Below are 16923 nucleotides of genomic sequence, written 5' to 3'. Positions count from 1 at the left end.
TCTCCGTAAATAGAAAAAGAAAAGTTACTCGTACTAAAATCGATAATCATAAAACAATTGGAGCATCTACAAATCTAATCCTAGTGATATTCTGGTGTTTCGACGTGGGAAAATACAGCCAAAAGAATAAATTAAATTCACATTAAAATGACGTTTTGCATTTTCTGTAATTGTATCTTTTTTAACTGAAGATGAAAAAGCTTAGGATAAAAAATGAAATAATTAATTTGTAATGTGAAATAGAAGAGAGGGAGAGGGAGAGGGAGAGAGAGAGTGGTGACAAAATCACGGTAAATTCTACCCTACACCAGGGTCGCCGGCACTCCTAGATCGGATGTGCGACACGTGTAAAGGTGAACTTTATGAGTTTCGATTTTTCTTTTGCAACTAATAGTTAACACCGTCAAGTTCAGCCGTGTAGCACTCATTGCTTTCTTGGGAATAGATACGTCTCGGCATCAGAATTCGGCAATTTTTGCTGCCTAGTGTATCGGCAACACTGTCACATTTGTACTGTTGGGCGCGATTTTTCGAATTCCTTTTTTGGTGGGGGATCAAATAGAGACTTTTGGGTTTTCTTTCTTCATTTTCTTCCCCACGAATTCTGAGCTTGTTTTGAAGCTCTTCATTGATCTTAAATCAAAAAGGAAATTGTAGCTTCAATCTTCCATTGTGTAGTATCATATTATTCGACTAAATAGAAACTCCATTCAAAGGTTACTTATTATTCTATTTTTATTTGATTATTTTTTAATTGTGTTGATTCTATATTGTTTTACTGTATATGAGTATATTTTGAAGCTCTTAATTTTTCTTAAATGGAAAAGATATTGTAGCGTCATTCTTGCACTGTGAAGTATCATTATTCGACTAATTAGAAGCTCCATTCTAACAATACGAATTTTTTTTTTAGTTTTATCCGATTATTTTCGAATTTTGTTGATTCGGTTCTGAATTTTTTTTTTTTTTTTTATCACGACAATATCCTATTTTTCGTATGTATTTATGTTATGTAATTGATATGGCCAAATAATTTCGTGTTTCATGTTTCCTGGCAAGTTGCTATTGAATAAAAATATGTTCATATATGTAGTTGCCGAAATGTCAAAACTGCCGAACAATCTAGTAATAGGTAAAATTAATTTTTTTTTGGCCAGAATAGGAAAAACATATATAAATATGGTCACATATGTAGTTGCCGAAATAAAAAAACTGCCGAACAAAAAGCAACATGTATTCATGTATTGTTCGGCAGTTTTTTAATTTCGGCAACTACACATATGACCATATTTTTATTCAACAGCAACCTGCCAAGTACATATGTTCATATATGTAGTTGCCGAAATGTTAAAACTGCCGAACAATCTAGTAATAGGTAAATTTAAATTTTTTTTTGGCGAGAATAGGCTAAACATATATAAATATGGTCACATATGTAGTTGCCGAATTTTAAAAACTGCCGAACAAAAAGCAACATGTATTGTTCGGCAGTTTTTAAATTTCGGCAACTACACATATGACCATATTTTTATGGAACAGCAACCTGCCAAGTACATATTTCGGCATGTCCTTGCCGGAATTGGCAAATCAGAAATTTGTTAAGATTTTTGGTTTTGTAGTTCGGCAAATGCCTTTTTTTGTAGTTGTACAATGTAATATTTTAGTATGCTGAATGATTTTTGTCATATTTTAGGTTAATCATGAACTTTGATTTGAATGAAGCTCCCTTTGATGATCTCGGAGATGAAGATAGGTGTGTATATGTTGAAGATTCTGTGGATGTTGAAGAAGTCAGACATGTTGACGATTTTGAAGATGTTGTACATGTTGAAGATGTTGAAGAAAGTGAGCAAAGTTTACCAGATGATAATGAAAATTTGGATGATGGACAGTTTGAACCCCATTTGAATTCAGATTCAGATGCAAATCTGAATGATGAAGATTTTGATTTGGTGGATCAATTTGAAACAAAATTTCAACCAGGGGAACCCGTGCCAGATCCTGATACAGCTTACCTTCTATATTGTGAGTACGGAAGACTTAAGGGCTTTAGCGTGACAAGACGTAACCAAGATTACTTCACAGGCACTAAAATATGGCGTTTCAAAGAATTTGTTTGTTCCTGCAATGGCAAGAGTGATTGCAAAGCATCTGATGGAAGGATGCCAACTTACAAGAAGCAAGTTCGGAGGTGTTCGTGTAAGGCAAAGCTAAGAGTGTCACGCAAGTGGGAGAAGGAATGGAAAGTTTCTTCATTCTACACAGAGCACAATCATGAATTATTTCCGACTCAGCAATCTTATTTGCTACGATCAGCGCGTAATTTGTCGACTTATAAGAAATCTTTGCTAGAAGCCATGCAGTCAGTCGGCATTAGCATTGCTAAGGCTTGTAGATTCATGGAGAAGGAGTCCGGCGGTCCTCAAAATTGTGGTTTTACTAGGAAGGATGCATATAATCACATTAATGGGCTTAAGATGAAGACGAAAGTAGAGAACGGTGATGCAAAGTGCCTTGTTGAATATTTTACGACGAAGGCAAATACAGAACCATTCTTCTATTGGGACTTTGAACTTGATGATGAGGGCCGACTTCTTAATTTCTTCTTCAGAGACACACGCAGCTCGTTGGACTATGAGTATTTCGGCGATGTCTTATCTGTGGATAGTACATATCGGACGAACAAGTACAAACTTGTTTGTGTACCTTTTGTTGGTGTCAACCACCACTTGAATAATGTGATGTACGGAATGGGTTTTTTATCAGATGAAACTAGCCGATCGTATGAATGGCTACTTACTACTTTTTGGGCGAGCATGTCTTGTAAAGAACCAGAGGTGATTTTTACAGATCAATGCCAATCTCTTATGAATGCAGTTGATATCGTATTTACAACTTCTAGTCATCGTCTTTGCCAATGGCATATCAATCAGAACGCGCCATCTCATTTCGGAAAACTGAACGGGAGTTCTATCTTCAAGAAAGCTTGGTTTCATTGTATGAATGGCTGTGATACGGCTGGCGAATTTGAAGATGCGTGGAAATCTATGATTGATCAGTATGCGCTTGGTGATCATAGATGGTTTAACACCATGTACGGTTTGAAGACTAGATGGTCATCTGCATTTACGAATCACCGATTCTGCGCCGGCCTACATGCTACATCACGTAGTGAGGTAACCAACAAAGTTCTAAAGAGCCTTTGTAATGCGAGCACATCTCTGCATGATTTTGTGCTTAAGTTCGAAGAAATACAGATTGAGTGGCGTCGAAAAGAAACTGAAGAGGATGCACTTTGCATAGGAGTGCCCGGGTTATTTGTTCTAAACAATGAACTTATGAAGGGTGCGGCTAAAGTATTGACAAGAAGTGTTTTTCGAAAAATTGAGCAGCAGGCAGCTTATTCGATGAATGTGGATTTAATCAAAGGTCCATCACGATATGATTCGGATGACCTCCAGTTTACTGTGACCTCTGGTTTTGGTGGTGGAAAGCCCAGGTATATTGAATTCAATAGGGAAACCCATCTTTGTACGTGCACTTGTCGGCTATTCGAAACTGCAGGTTTTTTGTGTTCTCATATTTTCAAGATTTATTTTCTTATGAATGTGAAAAAAATTCCCAACGAATATTTGTTGAAGAGGCTATCTCTGGCTGCCAAGCAAAGAATTATCACGAATGTTGCTGCCGACAATGTAGTTGATAATGATTCCGCCCTACATGTATCTGGTTTGGCTTTCGCAAATCAGGTCATGCGTACTACATATGAGCTTAGTGAATATGCAAAAGTCAATTCTGATAAGCGTGGGCTTATATTGACCAGACTTGCCTCATTGTGCAAGGAGGTTTATGGTTCGAATGATGTTCAGAATGGGTTGCCAAGAGATGGCAGTGAAGTGCCGAAAGGAGATTGCTCAAAGGGTGTTGAGAACTCCTCGGCAGGAGCGCAGTATGAGTTGCCGAAGACACGTGGTTCGAAGGTTGCTGAGAAATCCTCGGCAGGAGAGAAGAAGCAAGGGCTGCCGGAGAGGCGTGGTTTGAAGGGTATTGAGAATGCCTCGGCGGTAGAGCAGCATGAGTTGCCGAAGAGAGGTGGTTCGAAGGCTGCTGAGAATGCCTCGGCAGGAGAGCACCATGAGTTGCCGAAGAGAGGTGGTTCGAAGGCTGCTGAGAATGCCTCGGCAGGAGAGCAGCATGCGATGCCGAAAAGACCTGGTTCGATGACTGTTGAGAAGCCCTTGGCAAGAGAGCAGCCTCAATTGCCGAAAGGAGGTATTTCATTTCGCAATCCGAAAGTTGCCAAAACACGTGGTGAAACGAATTCAACAATTATTCGCCATTGGGATAGATCTAAAAGTAAGGGTAAAAAGAAAGTATCTAACAAGAAATCCTGGTGAGTTCAAATATATTGCACACGAATTTATTTTATTTACTTGTTTTTTTCACTTATGTCTACACTCAAACGTATGTAACAGGTTGTAAAATTGGTGGTTCGCAGAAACGAAAGTTGCATGAAGCTCAAGCCGCCCCTTCTGATAGTAATGCTACGCCATACGAAAGTCCTTCGGTATCGGAATGTTGGGATACTACTTTTGGTTGGACACGTGCTGATGCTAAAGTATTGTTTTGCATGCGTTGTTATGTTAAATTTTGTAGTGTTTTGTTGTTATTGATTAGGCTAATTTTGTAGTGTTTTGTTGTTATTGATTAGGCTAATTTGACAAGAAATATGTATTTAATTTAATTGCAGCGATACATTATTATTAATGACAATGAACAACGGATAGACCCCACCCCGGATGCCGACTCTCAGGTTTGAATGCAATATGTTTTAATAAAATTACGATGTAATTTGACAAGAAATATATATTTAACTTAATTGCAGAGATACATTCATATTAGTGACAATGAAGACCGGATAAATCACACCCCGGAAGATGACTTTCAGGTTTGAATTTTCTTTTGCAATGTCTCTTCTAATATTTCGAAGCTTATCTCAACTATACTGTTAACATATTGAATCAATCGTTGGTCTTTTGAATAATGCAGGACTTGGACTTGGAATTTAGTCTCTCAAGGAATTGAGTTGTTCTGTGTTCGATTTTGGGCCTTAAATAGTATGTACAGTTTTGGACTTCATGTGGAAAAATTTAGTTGTATTTTATGAAATATGTTTCAGTACATTTTCAACTATTTATTGAAATTTTTTTCATAAAATTAAACCAAATTTTTCCTGATGAAATATATGGTTGTATTTTGTCCTTTTAATATTACAGTTGCCCTATTATGAAATGAAAATATTTTTGAACTAAAATATTTTCTGCTATTTTGTCTTAGCAATGATGTATACCTGTTCTATTTTCAAATTTTCTTGAAATTATAAGTGCTCTAAAAAAAGAATGCAATGATTTCAAGGTTGCATGCAAGCTGCACGTCTTTTGTCGTCTCTTTCGTCACAGATATCGGCAACCAGCATTTGAAGACTCAATTTTTTGGCGAAGAACTGTTGAAAATATGTTGGAAATGTCTTTTGCCGAATGAGCGTTCGAATGCCGGTATGAAAGACTAATTCGTTTATTATCTTAGTATGAAATGAAATACTTGTTGCTTTTTTTGTCTTAGCAATTTTGTATATGTGTTTAAAATATAATGTAACTGAAATAGTTTGTCCAATTTTTACTTATCAATTTTGTATATATGTTCTATTTTGAATTATATTAGTATATTTGTTTGTTGAGATTTCAACTTGTGTGCTTGATACCTGACACCTATTTTAAAGGTAGTGCAATAATGCACCTACCTTTGTGAGTTGGTTGTTTGGAGGGAGGGGGGTGTCGGCCCCTTGGTGGCAGGGAAGTACCTAACTGAAGCCATTATAAGTGATGTAAAGAAATAATGCCAATACACACACTCCATAATATTGTAGTGTAAAGAAATTATTATATTTGGTAACCTAAATGTCACCAACTTCACCACAAGAGGCATGGTTCTATTCTTTTGAATGGACTCCGGCAATGGAGTCCATCCTTGTTGAGATGATGGTCGATGAACTTGAATGCCGCGACCGATGGGTTGTCGGACGGGGTATTGATCCCGTTGCTTTGACCGAAGTGGGGAACAGTATCAACATCCAGTTTGGCAGGCAATTTGATTACTCTTTTTACTCGGGGAAAATTGCATTTATTCAACAGAGGTTCGAAACGTTTGCTTGGTTACTTACTCAGAACGGTGTCAAGTGGGACGCTCTCCATAACACTATGAAAGCAAAGCCTGGCGTTTGGAATGCTTTAATAAAGGTATGTGATTTATTCATTTATTTACTAGTTCTATTTTAAATAATTGACCATTGTTTGTAGGTGGATGCTCTTGTTGAGGCATATTTTCAAGAAGGCGAACCATTTTTCTTCGAGATGAAGAAGTTATTCCCTTATCCCAATGATGACAACTCAGACGAGTGATTAGGTTTAATATGTAATGCTACTTGGCAGCCTTCAAATTTCGTTAGTTTAATATGTGATTAGGTTTAATATGTAATGCTATGTTTTTGTAATTGTAATTTTAATTCACGTTATTTGCTGCCGAAATAGTTGGCAACAATAACTGCCGAAAGGTTTATTTAGATTGTGTTTAATATATGCTCACGTTATTTGCTGCCAAGTACTTTCCTTTTCTTACTTAAAGTTATGTGCCGATTGCCGACCCCTCTAGTTTTGCCGAAACCAATTTTGGGCCTCATTTTTTGACCACTTTCGATATTTCATAGTTTTTTTTTAAAAATGGTTTTTAATTTTCAGCGATAGATTATTTTTTATGGTTGTCTTGCATAGTCAAGTCCTTTCAAGGGATTCACAATTTGTATGACTTGGTCCTTTTTTTATAGGTTCACTTAATAACTGATAAAAAAAAACACGTAAGACCTAAGCATTTCACAAACAAACAAACAATAGCCTGCACCTCTTTATCTTGCGACCATAACTAAAGATTGCCATGGTACGTACAACCCAAAGATCCTATACATTGATGGCATATTGAGGTTCATGAAAAATATTACACAACACTATAAACATTTGCGTTCAGCTCAAACAACTACACAAACAACTCATCTTTGCATAAAATGGTTCCGCAACCCATTGATCAAGATCGTTGTTTTTATTTGGTTCCGTGGTCTCGTCAGGTTGAAACCTTAGTCTTGAGAAAGCTTGCCGATGCAAGAAGATTAGGTAAATGGGTGAATGGATACAGTGAGTATAACGAACGCGTTGTTGCTCAAATTCAGACGCGCCTTTCACGTGCCCCATGGAATCTAAATATCACTTGGGATCAATACACAAACAAACTATTAGAGTGGGAGGAACGTTACTTTGAATTCTCATCGCTTATTAAGGAGGGTGGAGTTCAATACTGTGAGCTGACAAATAAAGTCACGGCGAGCGATTGGACATGGGAGCTACTGGTTCAGGTTACAACATACTTGTGCAACGTCGTTTTTAGTATGTTATTTATTATTATAAAATCTAACAACTTCATAATAAAGGTACACAAGAAATATCGGCGCTATATTGGCGAGGGCGAGCTAAATTACAGACTACTCAAGCGGTTGTTCTCTTGTGAGGAAATTAACTCAGCCAGTAACTCTCCGCGCAATATTACGGCCTACTTTAGCTCTACTACCTCGTCCGAAGAAGTTACAAGCAGGCCCATGGCTTTGGATGCGAGCGACCCCATTCAAAATTGCTCAGACGATGTTGAAGTTAGTAGCTATGGATCTTACGATGGTGCAGCGAATCATTACGGATCGGATGACACGTCGGGTAGTGGTTATGGCTCGTATTACGGAGGGTCGGATGAGCATTATGGCTCATGATTTAATAAATTAGTTTGTTTAACTGATAGCCTCTAATTATGTTAAGTATGCTTCTTGTAGGCCATAATTTAAATGGCTGTTATCGATTTGAAGTATGCTTTCTTGTAGGCCATAATTTAAATGCTCTCTCGGCACATGTATCGGCAAAAAATGTCTTCAAGATGGGAAAGGTGCCGACAACTTGTCTTTCATTTATGCAGCCTTTTTAGTGCACTCTGCCCTATAATTTAAATGCACTCTACCCTATAATTTTAATTCATGCAGTCTCGGCACATGTATCGGCAAGAAATGTCCTCGAAAATATAAATTGGCAATTCAGCGTGGCTTGCATTTTTGCATCCTTATCGGCGAAACAGTTGCCATTTCTGCAAAGTTGATTAATAAATTTTGCCGACGCTGGCAAGTGCACTGTACCCTTAAATTTAAAGGCACTCTCGGCACATGTATCGGCAAAAAAGTCTTGAAGGTGGGAATGGTGCCGACCACTTGTCTTTCATTTATGCAGCCTTTTGAGTGCACTCTGCCCTATAATTTAAATGCACTGCCATATAATTTAAATGCATGCAGTCTCGGCAAGAAATGTCCTCGAAAATATAAATTGGCAATTCAGCGTGGCTTGCATTTTTTGCATCCTTATCGGCGAAACAGTTGCCATTTCTGCAAAGTTGATTAATAAATTTTGCCGACGCTGGCAAGTGCACTGTACCCTTAAATTTAAAGGCACTCTCGGCACATGTATCGGCAAAAAAGTCTTGAAGGTGGGAATGGTGCCGACAACTTGTCTTTCATTTATGCAGCCTTTTGAGTGCACTCTGCCCTATAATTTAAATGCACTGCCATATAATTTAAATGCATGCAGTCTCGGCACATGTATCGGCAATAAATGTCCTCGAAAATATAAATTGGCAATTCAGCGTGGAATTTCAAATATAAAGTGTATCTTGAAAAAAGGTTTTGATTCCCTCTATTCTGTGGCATAGGCCTGCAGTGATTTGAAAGGTGCATGCATGTTAGACGATTTTTTCATTGACTTTCGGCAGAGATTTCGGCAACAAAGATTTTTTTAAAGATACGCTGGTCTTGTGAACTACTGGATTTGTCGTTTATGTAATTATAGAACAACTTTTCGGCAGTGCTGCAGGCAGGCTGTCTTTCAATTTAGCATGAATGTCGCCGAAACAACTGGAAATTCGGCAAACAACTCTACATCTTCAAAACTTTTAACAATCGTATAAGTTTCATATAGTGTAAGGTGTATGTACCATTTTTCAGGAAAAAAAAACTTAACATGGCATTCGGAAACCCTACTCCGCACACTAAATGGTTTTATCGCGGGCATTGGAATGCCGAAATGGAGGATTTGTTCGTTGATTATCTAATCAATGAACAACGATTTAATACATGGATCGTTGGAGGGGAGCGCGATCTCAACGCAATAGACGTCATTGCGCAACAAATCAACTCTAAATACAAGACAGATTTTCCGCTCATGTTTTACCTGAAACAAATTGATTATTTGGAAAGGAGGTTCAGAACTTTTGCTTGGGTGATCAGCCAGCCCGATGTTCAATGGGACAAGCTTCATAACACCATGACTGCGCCTCAAGAAACATGGGAAAGGCTAACGCAGGTTATTAGTGAAAAATATTCCCTCGCTGATTCCACAATATTAATCGAACTATATAGGGGATGACGTATATTTTGTAATAAATATATTTATTAATTTTTTTTGCGTAGGTGGATTGCCTCGCTGAAGCCTACACTGAAATGGGAGAACCATTTTTCCCACAGATGAAGAAGCTATTCCCTCTGCCTAATGTGGATTAGCATTTTCTACTATGTCTTTGTTTCACTTTTAATGTCGCCCTAATTTTATGTATGGACTGTAATATTATTAGTCGGACAAAGCGTTTGGGTTAGTTTGTAATTTGCACGTGTTAAACTTTATTTAGTAATATCATATTCCAAATGCCATGTTATTTCGTTTCTTCATGTGAAACTTCTTTTTTAAAATTGTCTATAAATGGACATTTAGGTGAGTTCGATTTTTGGAAAACAACAAACTATCATTGTTTTTATTTTTTGTCGGTATACTAATCCTGCATGGAGTCGCCACCTCCTTCTCCTACTGCATCGCCACCTCCACCTTCACCTCCTCCTTCACCGCCACCCTTACGCCCAATCCACCAAGATGACGTTTTCTACATCCTTCCATGGGAAAGGCACCTGGAGACCAACGTGTTAGCTTCTATTTCTGAGGAAAAAGGACGAGGCATGTGGGTTTACGGTGCCGAAGCTGGCAACCTGCAATGCCTTGAGCGCATAAAGGTCATGATTGAAGCCACTCAACAAATTTACATTCCCATTGACGACTATGTGCGCAAGGTTCTTGAATGGGAGACGCGTTTCAATTGCTTTTCTATGCTGCTCGAAATATACGGGATGTTTCACGACCGTTATCATAACTCCTTAATCGGGAGTGACGACACGTGGCGTCAAATACAAGTTGTAAGGTTTTAACTCCTATTTCTATTTTGTTACAAGTACCACCAGTAAGATTGACACCAACAAACTTACTTAATATTAGGAACGGCCTCATCTCATGTGCTACTATGAGGAGGGCGAAGCTGATTTCTACTTTCTCAAAGACATATTCACGCCAGAACCCAAGGCGACGACGTCCGAAGAGCTTTTGTCCGACTCGCCCGTGGAATCGGACGAATAGGCCGAAAAACCCTACCGGAACATCGTAGGCTTGTCGTGCATGCAGCGTGTGTTAATTAATGTTTAGTTGCTTGTTAGGGGTGTGGGTTGCATGCACTGTTTGGTTGCTTGTACGTTGTACCAAGATTGTATTTACTTGTGGATGTTAGCCCCCCTAATCATTTGCCGAACCGTAGATTAAAAGGACTATGTGATTTTGAAATCTGCCGCAACATGAGTATTCCGATAAGTGTTGGCCTTATAAGCAGCCGACTTGCGTCATTATGCAATGAGGTTTATGAGTGATTGCTGAAATATAATTACGAGAATTATTTGTTGCTATCCTATAAACAAGTAATGCATTTCGGTGATCACCACGAAGTGCCGAATGGAGCGGCAACAAATCATCACGAATTGCCGGTATGTCCTTGTTCAAAGGGTGGGAAGAATGCCCAGAATCAGACAAGATTCATTTGCCGACACCAATTTGTTTTCATACATTTATTTAAAATTAAGTTTTTTTTGTCTTCATATGTGGTAAATACTTTTTTTATGGTTATCGTGCATGCTGAAGTCATTTAAAAGGATTCATAGTCTTTTACATAGTTTCACTTTCGGCACAGATTTCATCAAAGTAAATTATAATGTGTATTAAATTGCCTATAAATAGACATATTGGTGAGTTCCCTTTTCATTGCCCCTCACCACATTTCTGTCATAGTGTACTTGCACAATAAGTCTGGGCAGCCATGGATCCCCCACCACCGCTCGAACCAATCAAACAAAATGACGTCTTCTACACAGGTCATTGGGACGATTTCCTTGAGTTTAACGTCCTGCACGACATTAGTATAGCCAAACATTTTGGCAGGTGGGTTAATGGTGACGACGCTACCAATCTTCGCGCTCTGGAACGTATTAGCTATGGTGTAGAATTTGCGCGTCAACTTTCCATTCCCCTGGATGAGTACGTGCGCAAGGTTACGGAATGGCAGACTCGTTACAATAACTTCAAAGGAATGCTCCAGATGTACCCTGTGGTCCATGACGCATTCCGAAACACGATTCGTGCATCTGAAGCCACCTGGCGGAAGATCCAAGCCGTAAGCTCATGTCGACAACCAATTTTTTTCTTTATGTCGAAACATTGTATCGGCACTAAATTGTTTTTCTTTATTTTCAGGAAAGACCGCATCTAATGTGTTACTATAATGAGGGTGAACGTAATTGGGGCCTCCTCGAAATAATATTTACTCCACCACCGCACGAGTCGGACAACGACTCGTATGGTGGGTTCGAGTCGGACGAGTAATGAGGTTTCATATGTAATGCTACTAAGCTGCTGTAATTGTACTGTAATTTCGTGCGGTATGTTGCCTTGATATTCGGCAACAATAAATAAAATGGTTTAATAATGCGTTGTTTACTATTTGATGTTAATTTTTGCCTATTTTGTTTTCTAAGTTATTTGTAACACAATAGCTAGAAAAAAAATATTTGCAACTATTCTCGGCATCTGTCATTCCTCATTGCCGACATTAGGTAGTAGCCTGTACTTATACATCTTTTTGACTATGACTTTTTGACTATGACTTTTTTGGTTTTTTGTGTCACTTTTTGGCAGAAATTTAAAATTTGCAATTATGGTATGTTTTTTTTAGTATTAGTATTTTATAATAAGTTTCTATACTAAATTGTTTGTTTGTGGAAAATTGCCTATAAATATATACATTGCCGAGTTCCATATTTGGCAACACACCTAGTACAATCTTGTACTTAAAGAGTTTCCATGGATTCACCACCACCACCACTACCACCCCTACAACCAATAAGCCAAGATGACGTGTTCTATACAGGACAATGGGTTAGGCATGTCGAGACGGCCGTCTTGGCCGACATCGACTATGAAAAGGACCGTGGAGTTTGGGTTTACGGCGACGACGCTGGCAACCTTCGGTGCCTCGAACGTATTGCCCTGATCAGGGAACAAACTCAACAAGCCTACATCCCTTTGGATGAATATGTGCGTAAGGTTAAGGAGTGGGAAAGTCGTTACAATAACTTCTCAACCCTGCTGGAGATTTACGGTGCGCGGCACGATAGGTTTAACAACATTGTTTCTGCTTGTGACAGTACGTGGCGCCGGATACAAGTCGTAAGCTCGTCTGAACAACAACTTTATTCATTAGTTGTCACAATATAGTAATGTTTAACTTGATAGATATACTCATTTTGCAGCAAAGCCCACACCTTATGTGCTACTACACCGAGGGGGAAGCTAATTGGCTATTCATCAAGAGCATATTTACTCCACCGCCGCCGGAGTCAACTTCGGAATCATATGGATCCTATAACTCTGGCGACGACTCTCCGTGTTATCCTGGCACTCCTGTACGTCCGACTATTCTACCATGAACAATGGAAGAATAGGCGGATGGAGTATGTTGCACGATCCTTACGTACGATCTTTGTGCATGCATGTTGCATGTTTGTTGGTGTTTGATCAAGATTGTGTGTTGTTTGTTTTTAAATTCCCAGAAATGTATTGTGGGATTTCGAATCACACAATACCTGTACTGTTTGCGTTATCTCACCCTCGTTCGTATGTTCATGTAAGTTTTGTACGTATCCTTTTTATCATCTAGTGAAGTGAGGTTGCTAAATTTGAGTAGGATAATTCAAATTGCCGACATTATAACTGTCCGAAATATACAATACTGCCGAAGTAAATTGAGCTGCCGAAATTTATGTTTTTTTAACCGAAATAGAATAATTCAAATTGCCGACAATATAACTGCCGAAATATACAATACTGCCGAAGTAATTTGAGTTGCCGAAATTTATGTTTATTTACCGAAATAGGATAATTCAAATTGCCGACATTACAACTGCCGAAATATACAATACTGCCGAAGTAAATTGAGCTGTCGAAATTTATGTTTTTTTAACCGAAATAGGATAATTCAAATTGCCGACAATATAACTGCCGAAATATACAATACTGCCGAAGTAATTTGAGTTGCCGAAATTTATGTTTATTTACCGAAATAGGATAATTCAAATTGCCGACATTACAACTGCCGAAATATACAATACTGCCGAAGTAAATTGAGCTATCGAAATTTATGTTTTTTTAACCGAAATAGGATAATTCAAATTGCCAATACATGAAATATTAAGCCACATAAATTCCCAGAAAAACACAAAACAATTAACAACTTTTTATAAGCCCTTATACCAACACAAAAAATATTGTTCAACATACAAAGACAGTATTTAGGGGTTTCATATAGTTCATATTTTTGTTCAGTGCCATTATCTGAAATTCGGTACCAAATAGAAAGGATCCCCCACCCACCGTGGGTTATCGTTACTATTAGGCACCGAAACATATATACAAGCCAAAAAATACCTAACGAGCAAATCTTAACCTAATCAACATTCGGATTATCCCTACCGGTCACGAACAACTCGGCACAAACAGACTTCCGGTACAAACCCATGTTAGCACCAGCAAGCAAAGTCACATCGGAACCAGAAATTAGGCATTGAAGGAATTTCAATGCATATAATCCGCAATCATGGTTGTTCTTCTGCTGGGGGCAATTCTCAACAAGCTCCAAGTCCCATTTTTCCTTATGCGGTGTTTGGATGTGTCTTTTCTCCAAAACACCATACATCACACACAAGATGGGAATGTTTATACGCACATGTTCAAATTGACGCTTGACAGCATGCGTACCGGACATCGAATCAAAAACGCGCACCGTTTGCTGTTCGAAATCTAGTTGGTACGCGACCCAATGTTTATTGTCGATGTTTGCCACGCCTGCAACAACAGAGGCTTCCCACCATGGGGCACCTCCGAGTGTAGGCCAATTTCCTTGGACATAGGGTCTTACCGAGGACTCCAAACCTTGTTTATTGTCGGGTAACGCAAGACTTTGCTGCAATACCAGGGAAAAAAAACCATGGATCATTTAAGTACTAAGATGTTGTCATCTGCATATGCTCATAACAGTATAAAAAGGCTCGAATGCTTACCCAACCAATTTGCTGAATCAAAGAAACCCTCGGCAATATCGGCGTACATGTCATCTTAGAGTGCCAAACCATTAAATTAATATACGCATCAATATGCTGAAAAATAGAAGATAAGCACAAGTTACTGGAAAGCAAGTATCTGTTATACATACTAAGCGAACAAACATACATCTGTCTCAAACCATCCACTCCTCGAAAATATCACTTTGAACCAACTAGCTTTTTTTAAATTAGAACCGATTAGATTAACCGCTTGTCCTCTGCAAATTATGTATTCCAAAAATAAAATTAGTTGGAAAAGACAACATATGTAGAATTTGAAATCATTAAAGAAATAGCATCTTAAGAATGAATTATACCCTGATTTTACATCGTTGGCTTTCTTCCATTGCTCAAATTCTTTCAGCATTGCTTTGGTTGCAACCCTAAGCGGGTAGGGTTTGGTTTGAAGAAGCAAATATGGCACTCTCGTAAGCGTTGGCACATTCTGGTCAAGGATATTTCTTGTCGCACCCGTGGTTTGTGCTTTTGATGGGGACGCTGTGGGTTGTTCACAAGGCACACCAGCCCTCGTCTTAGTAGGAAATCGTCTCTTAAACACAATTGGGGCTTCGTCCTCTTCACTGCACCCGCCTGGAGCCTTGGCCGGCAGATGCCCGCTTTCTGCTCCCAATGTGCCGGCCTCAATAACTTGTGTAGCATATTTCTCCACTCGTAATCCTGTGACGACGTCGTTAACAACATTTTCCTGATTTTCCGAGACCTTAACTTCAAGATTGCGAGAAATTGCTGCATTTGCGTCAACCTCTGTATCTTCGTCATTTTCTAATTCCTCGACCTCGATATTTGCTTCACCCCGTGCATCCAACAACACATTTGCCTCATTGCCGGCATTTGGCAATACCGGGGCCTCTTTATCGCCATCTACATCTGCCTCACCCTCCGTAGTTGCATCCGGGCCTGCACTTGCGCCCACGTAATTATTTCCACTGCCCTCCAGATTTGCTTCCACCTCTGTGCTTGCTTCCACCTTAGCGTGTTCGTCCACATGTGGAACTTGTTCCATCGCAACATTGTTTTCAGGTTGTTCACCCAACACAACCGAATGATCAACTTCGTCATGGTTTTTGGCTTCTTCGACTTGGACCTGATTGTCCTCGTCATCATGACCGACCTCCAGGTCCATATTATCAACATTTCGTGCGGACGATGTTGATTTTGCTTTTGGTGGGCTTGAATTGGGTAGTTCAGGAGCCACACTCCGTGTCACGTTGAGCGGAGAAGTTTTTCGCTCATTACATGCTTGTTTTGCTTGCTTAATCCGAACGCGTCTCTTAAAAACGCGTGGCCATTTGTGGTCTTTGTGCGCTTTGTGCTCTTCAGTGTCAATGACCACTGACTTGCCAGCCGCCTGCCCACTAGCTTCTTCCAATGGCCGGTGCTGGATAAGTCCTACAGCTTTTGCTTCCACTCCCAAAATAGGAGTTTCAATGGCCGGATGATGAACAATAAGTTCAGCATCTTTCATGTGTTCATCCGCCTCGATCATAGGTTCGACAGCCGAGCTTGCATCCAGATATGCATTTTGCTCCATCTCAGCAGTTCCGTCAACCACGTTATTGACATCGCCCTCAACATTTGCATCCACAACTATCCTTGGCTGGACCGCCGAGCTTGAATCCAGATATGCATTTTGAACCGGCTGAACAATATCTTGTGGGTGTTTATCCAACACACCAACATTAGCCGCTTTCATCTGCAAGAGGGCTTCCTCTTCATCGAATTGTTTGTCCTCGCCTTGATGGGCGACGGCCTGCGCCGTGAAATCTTCCTGTTCCTCGTCTTTATCATATTCATCATCTTTATCGTCTTCGTCACTATCATGATAAACAATAACAGTCGTTTTAAGCCTTTTTTCCACCCTCAAGTAAGCCTCATTGAATGCAGTCAACAGCTCTTCATTGTCTTTCGGCGGTGTGTCAAAATCAACAACATTTGTTTCAAGCCTGGACAATGACCTCTGGAGCAGCCTCATGCAAGCCAACTGAGCTTGCATTACATCCTTCATCTATAGAACAAGTAAATTACGTTAGGACAATATTACGTTTCAAAAAAGAATGAAGCAATAATGTATATGCGCATCGAAGGGACTGACTGATTCACAACAACATTGCTCATGATCGGGCGATGCATCATCATGGTGTTCATCTTTCCGCAGTCTTGAAGATCTTCTTTGCTGCTGTTTAGGTTGCTGACTGGATTCCCCGGGAACAACATGTGGCAGACGCAGCTTCTTCCTACTGCCAGACTTA

General features: G+C 39.4%; 1 protein-coding gene across 1 annotated transcript; it reads left to right on the top strand.

The window, feature by feature from the left end:
* The first annotated feature begins 1700 nt into the window (after positions 1 to 1700).
* LOC131009942 (protein FAR1-RELATED SEQUENCE 5-like) lies at positions 1701 to 5085 on the top strand. The gene is made up of 4 exons (XM_057937340.1): positions 1701 to 4272; positions 4476 to 4618; positions 4886 to 4948; positions 5050 to 5085. The coding sequence occupies exons 1-4, from the start codon at positions 1701 to 1703 to the stop codon at positions 5083 to 5085; spliced, it is 2814 nt and encodes a 937-aa protein (XP_057793323.1).
* Positions 5086 to 16923: the final 11838 nt, after the last annotated feature.

This window comes from Salvia miltiorrhiza, chromosome 2, assembly GCF_028751815.1.
Source record: "Salvia miltiorrhiza cultivar Shanhuang (shh) chromosome 2, IMPLAD_Smil_shh, whole genome shotgun sequence".
Classification (NCBI taxonomy): domain Eukaryota; kingdom Viridiplantae; phylum Streptophyta; class Magnoliopsida; order Lamiales; family Lamiaceae; genus Salvia; species Salvia miltiorrhiza.
The sequence above is the reverse complement of the archived record's forward strand: the minus strand, read 5'-3'. Positions and strand labels throughout refer to the sequence as shown.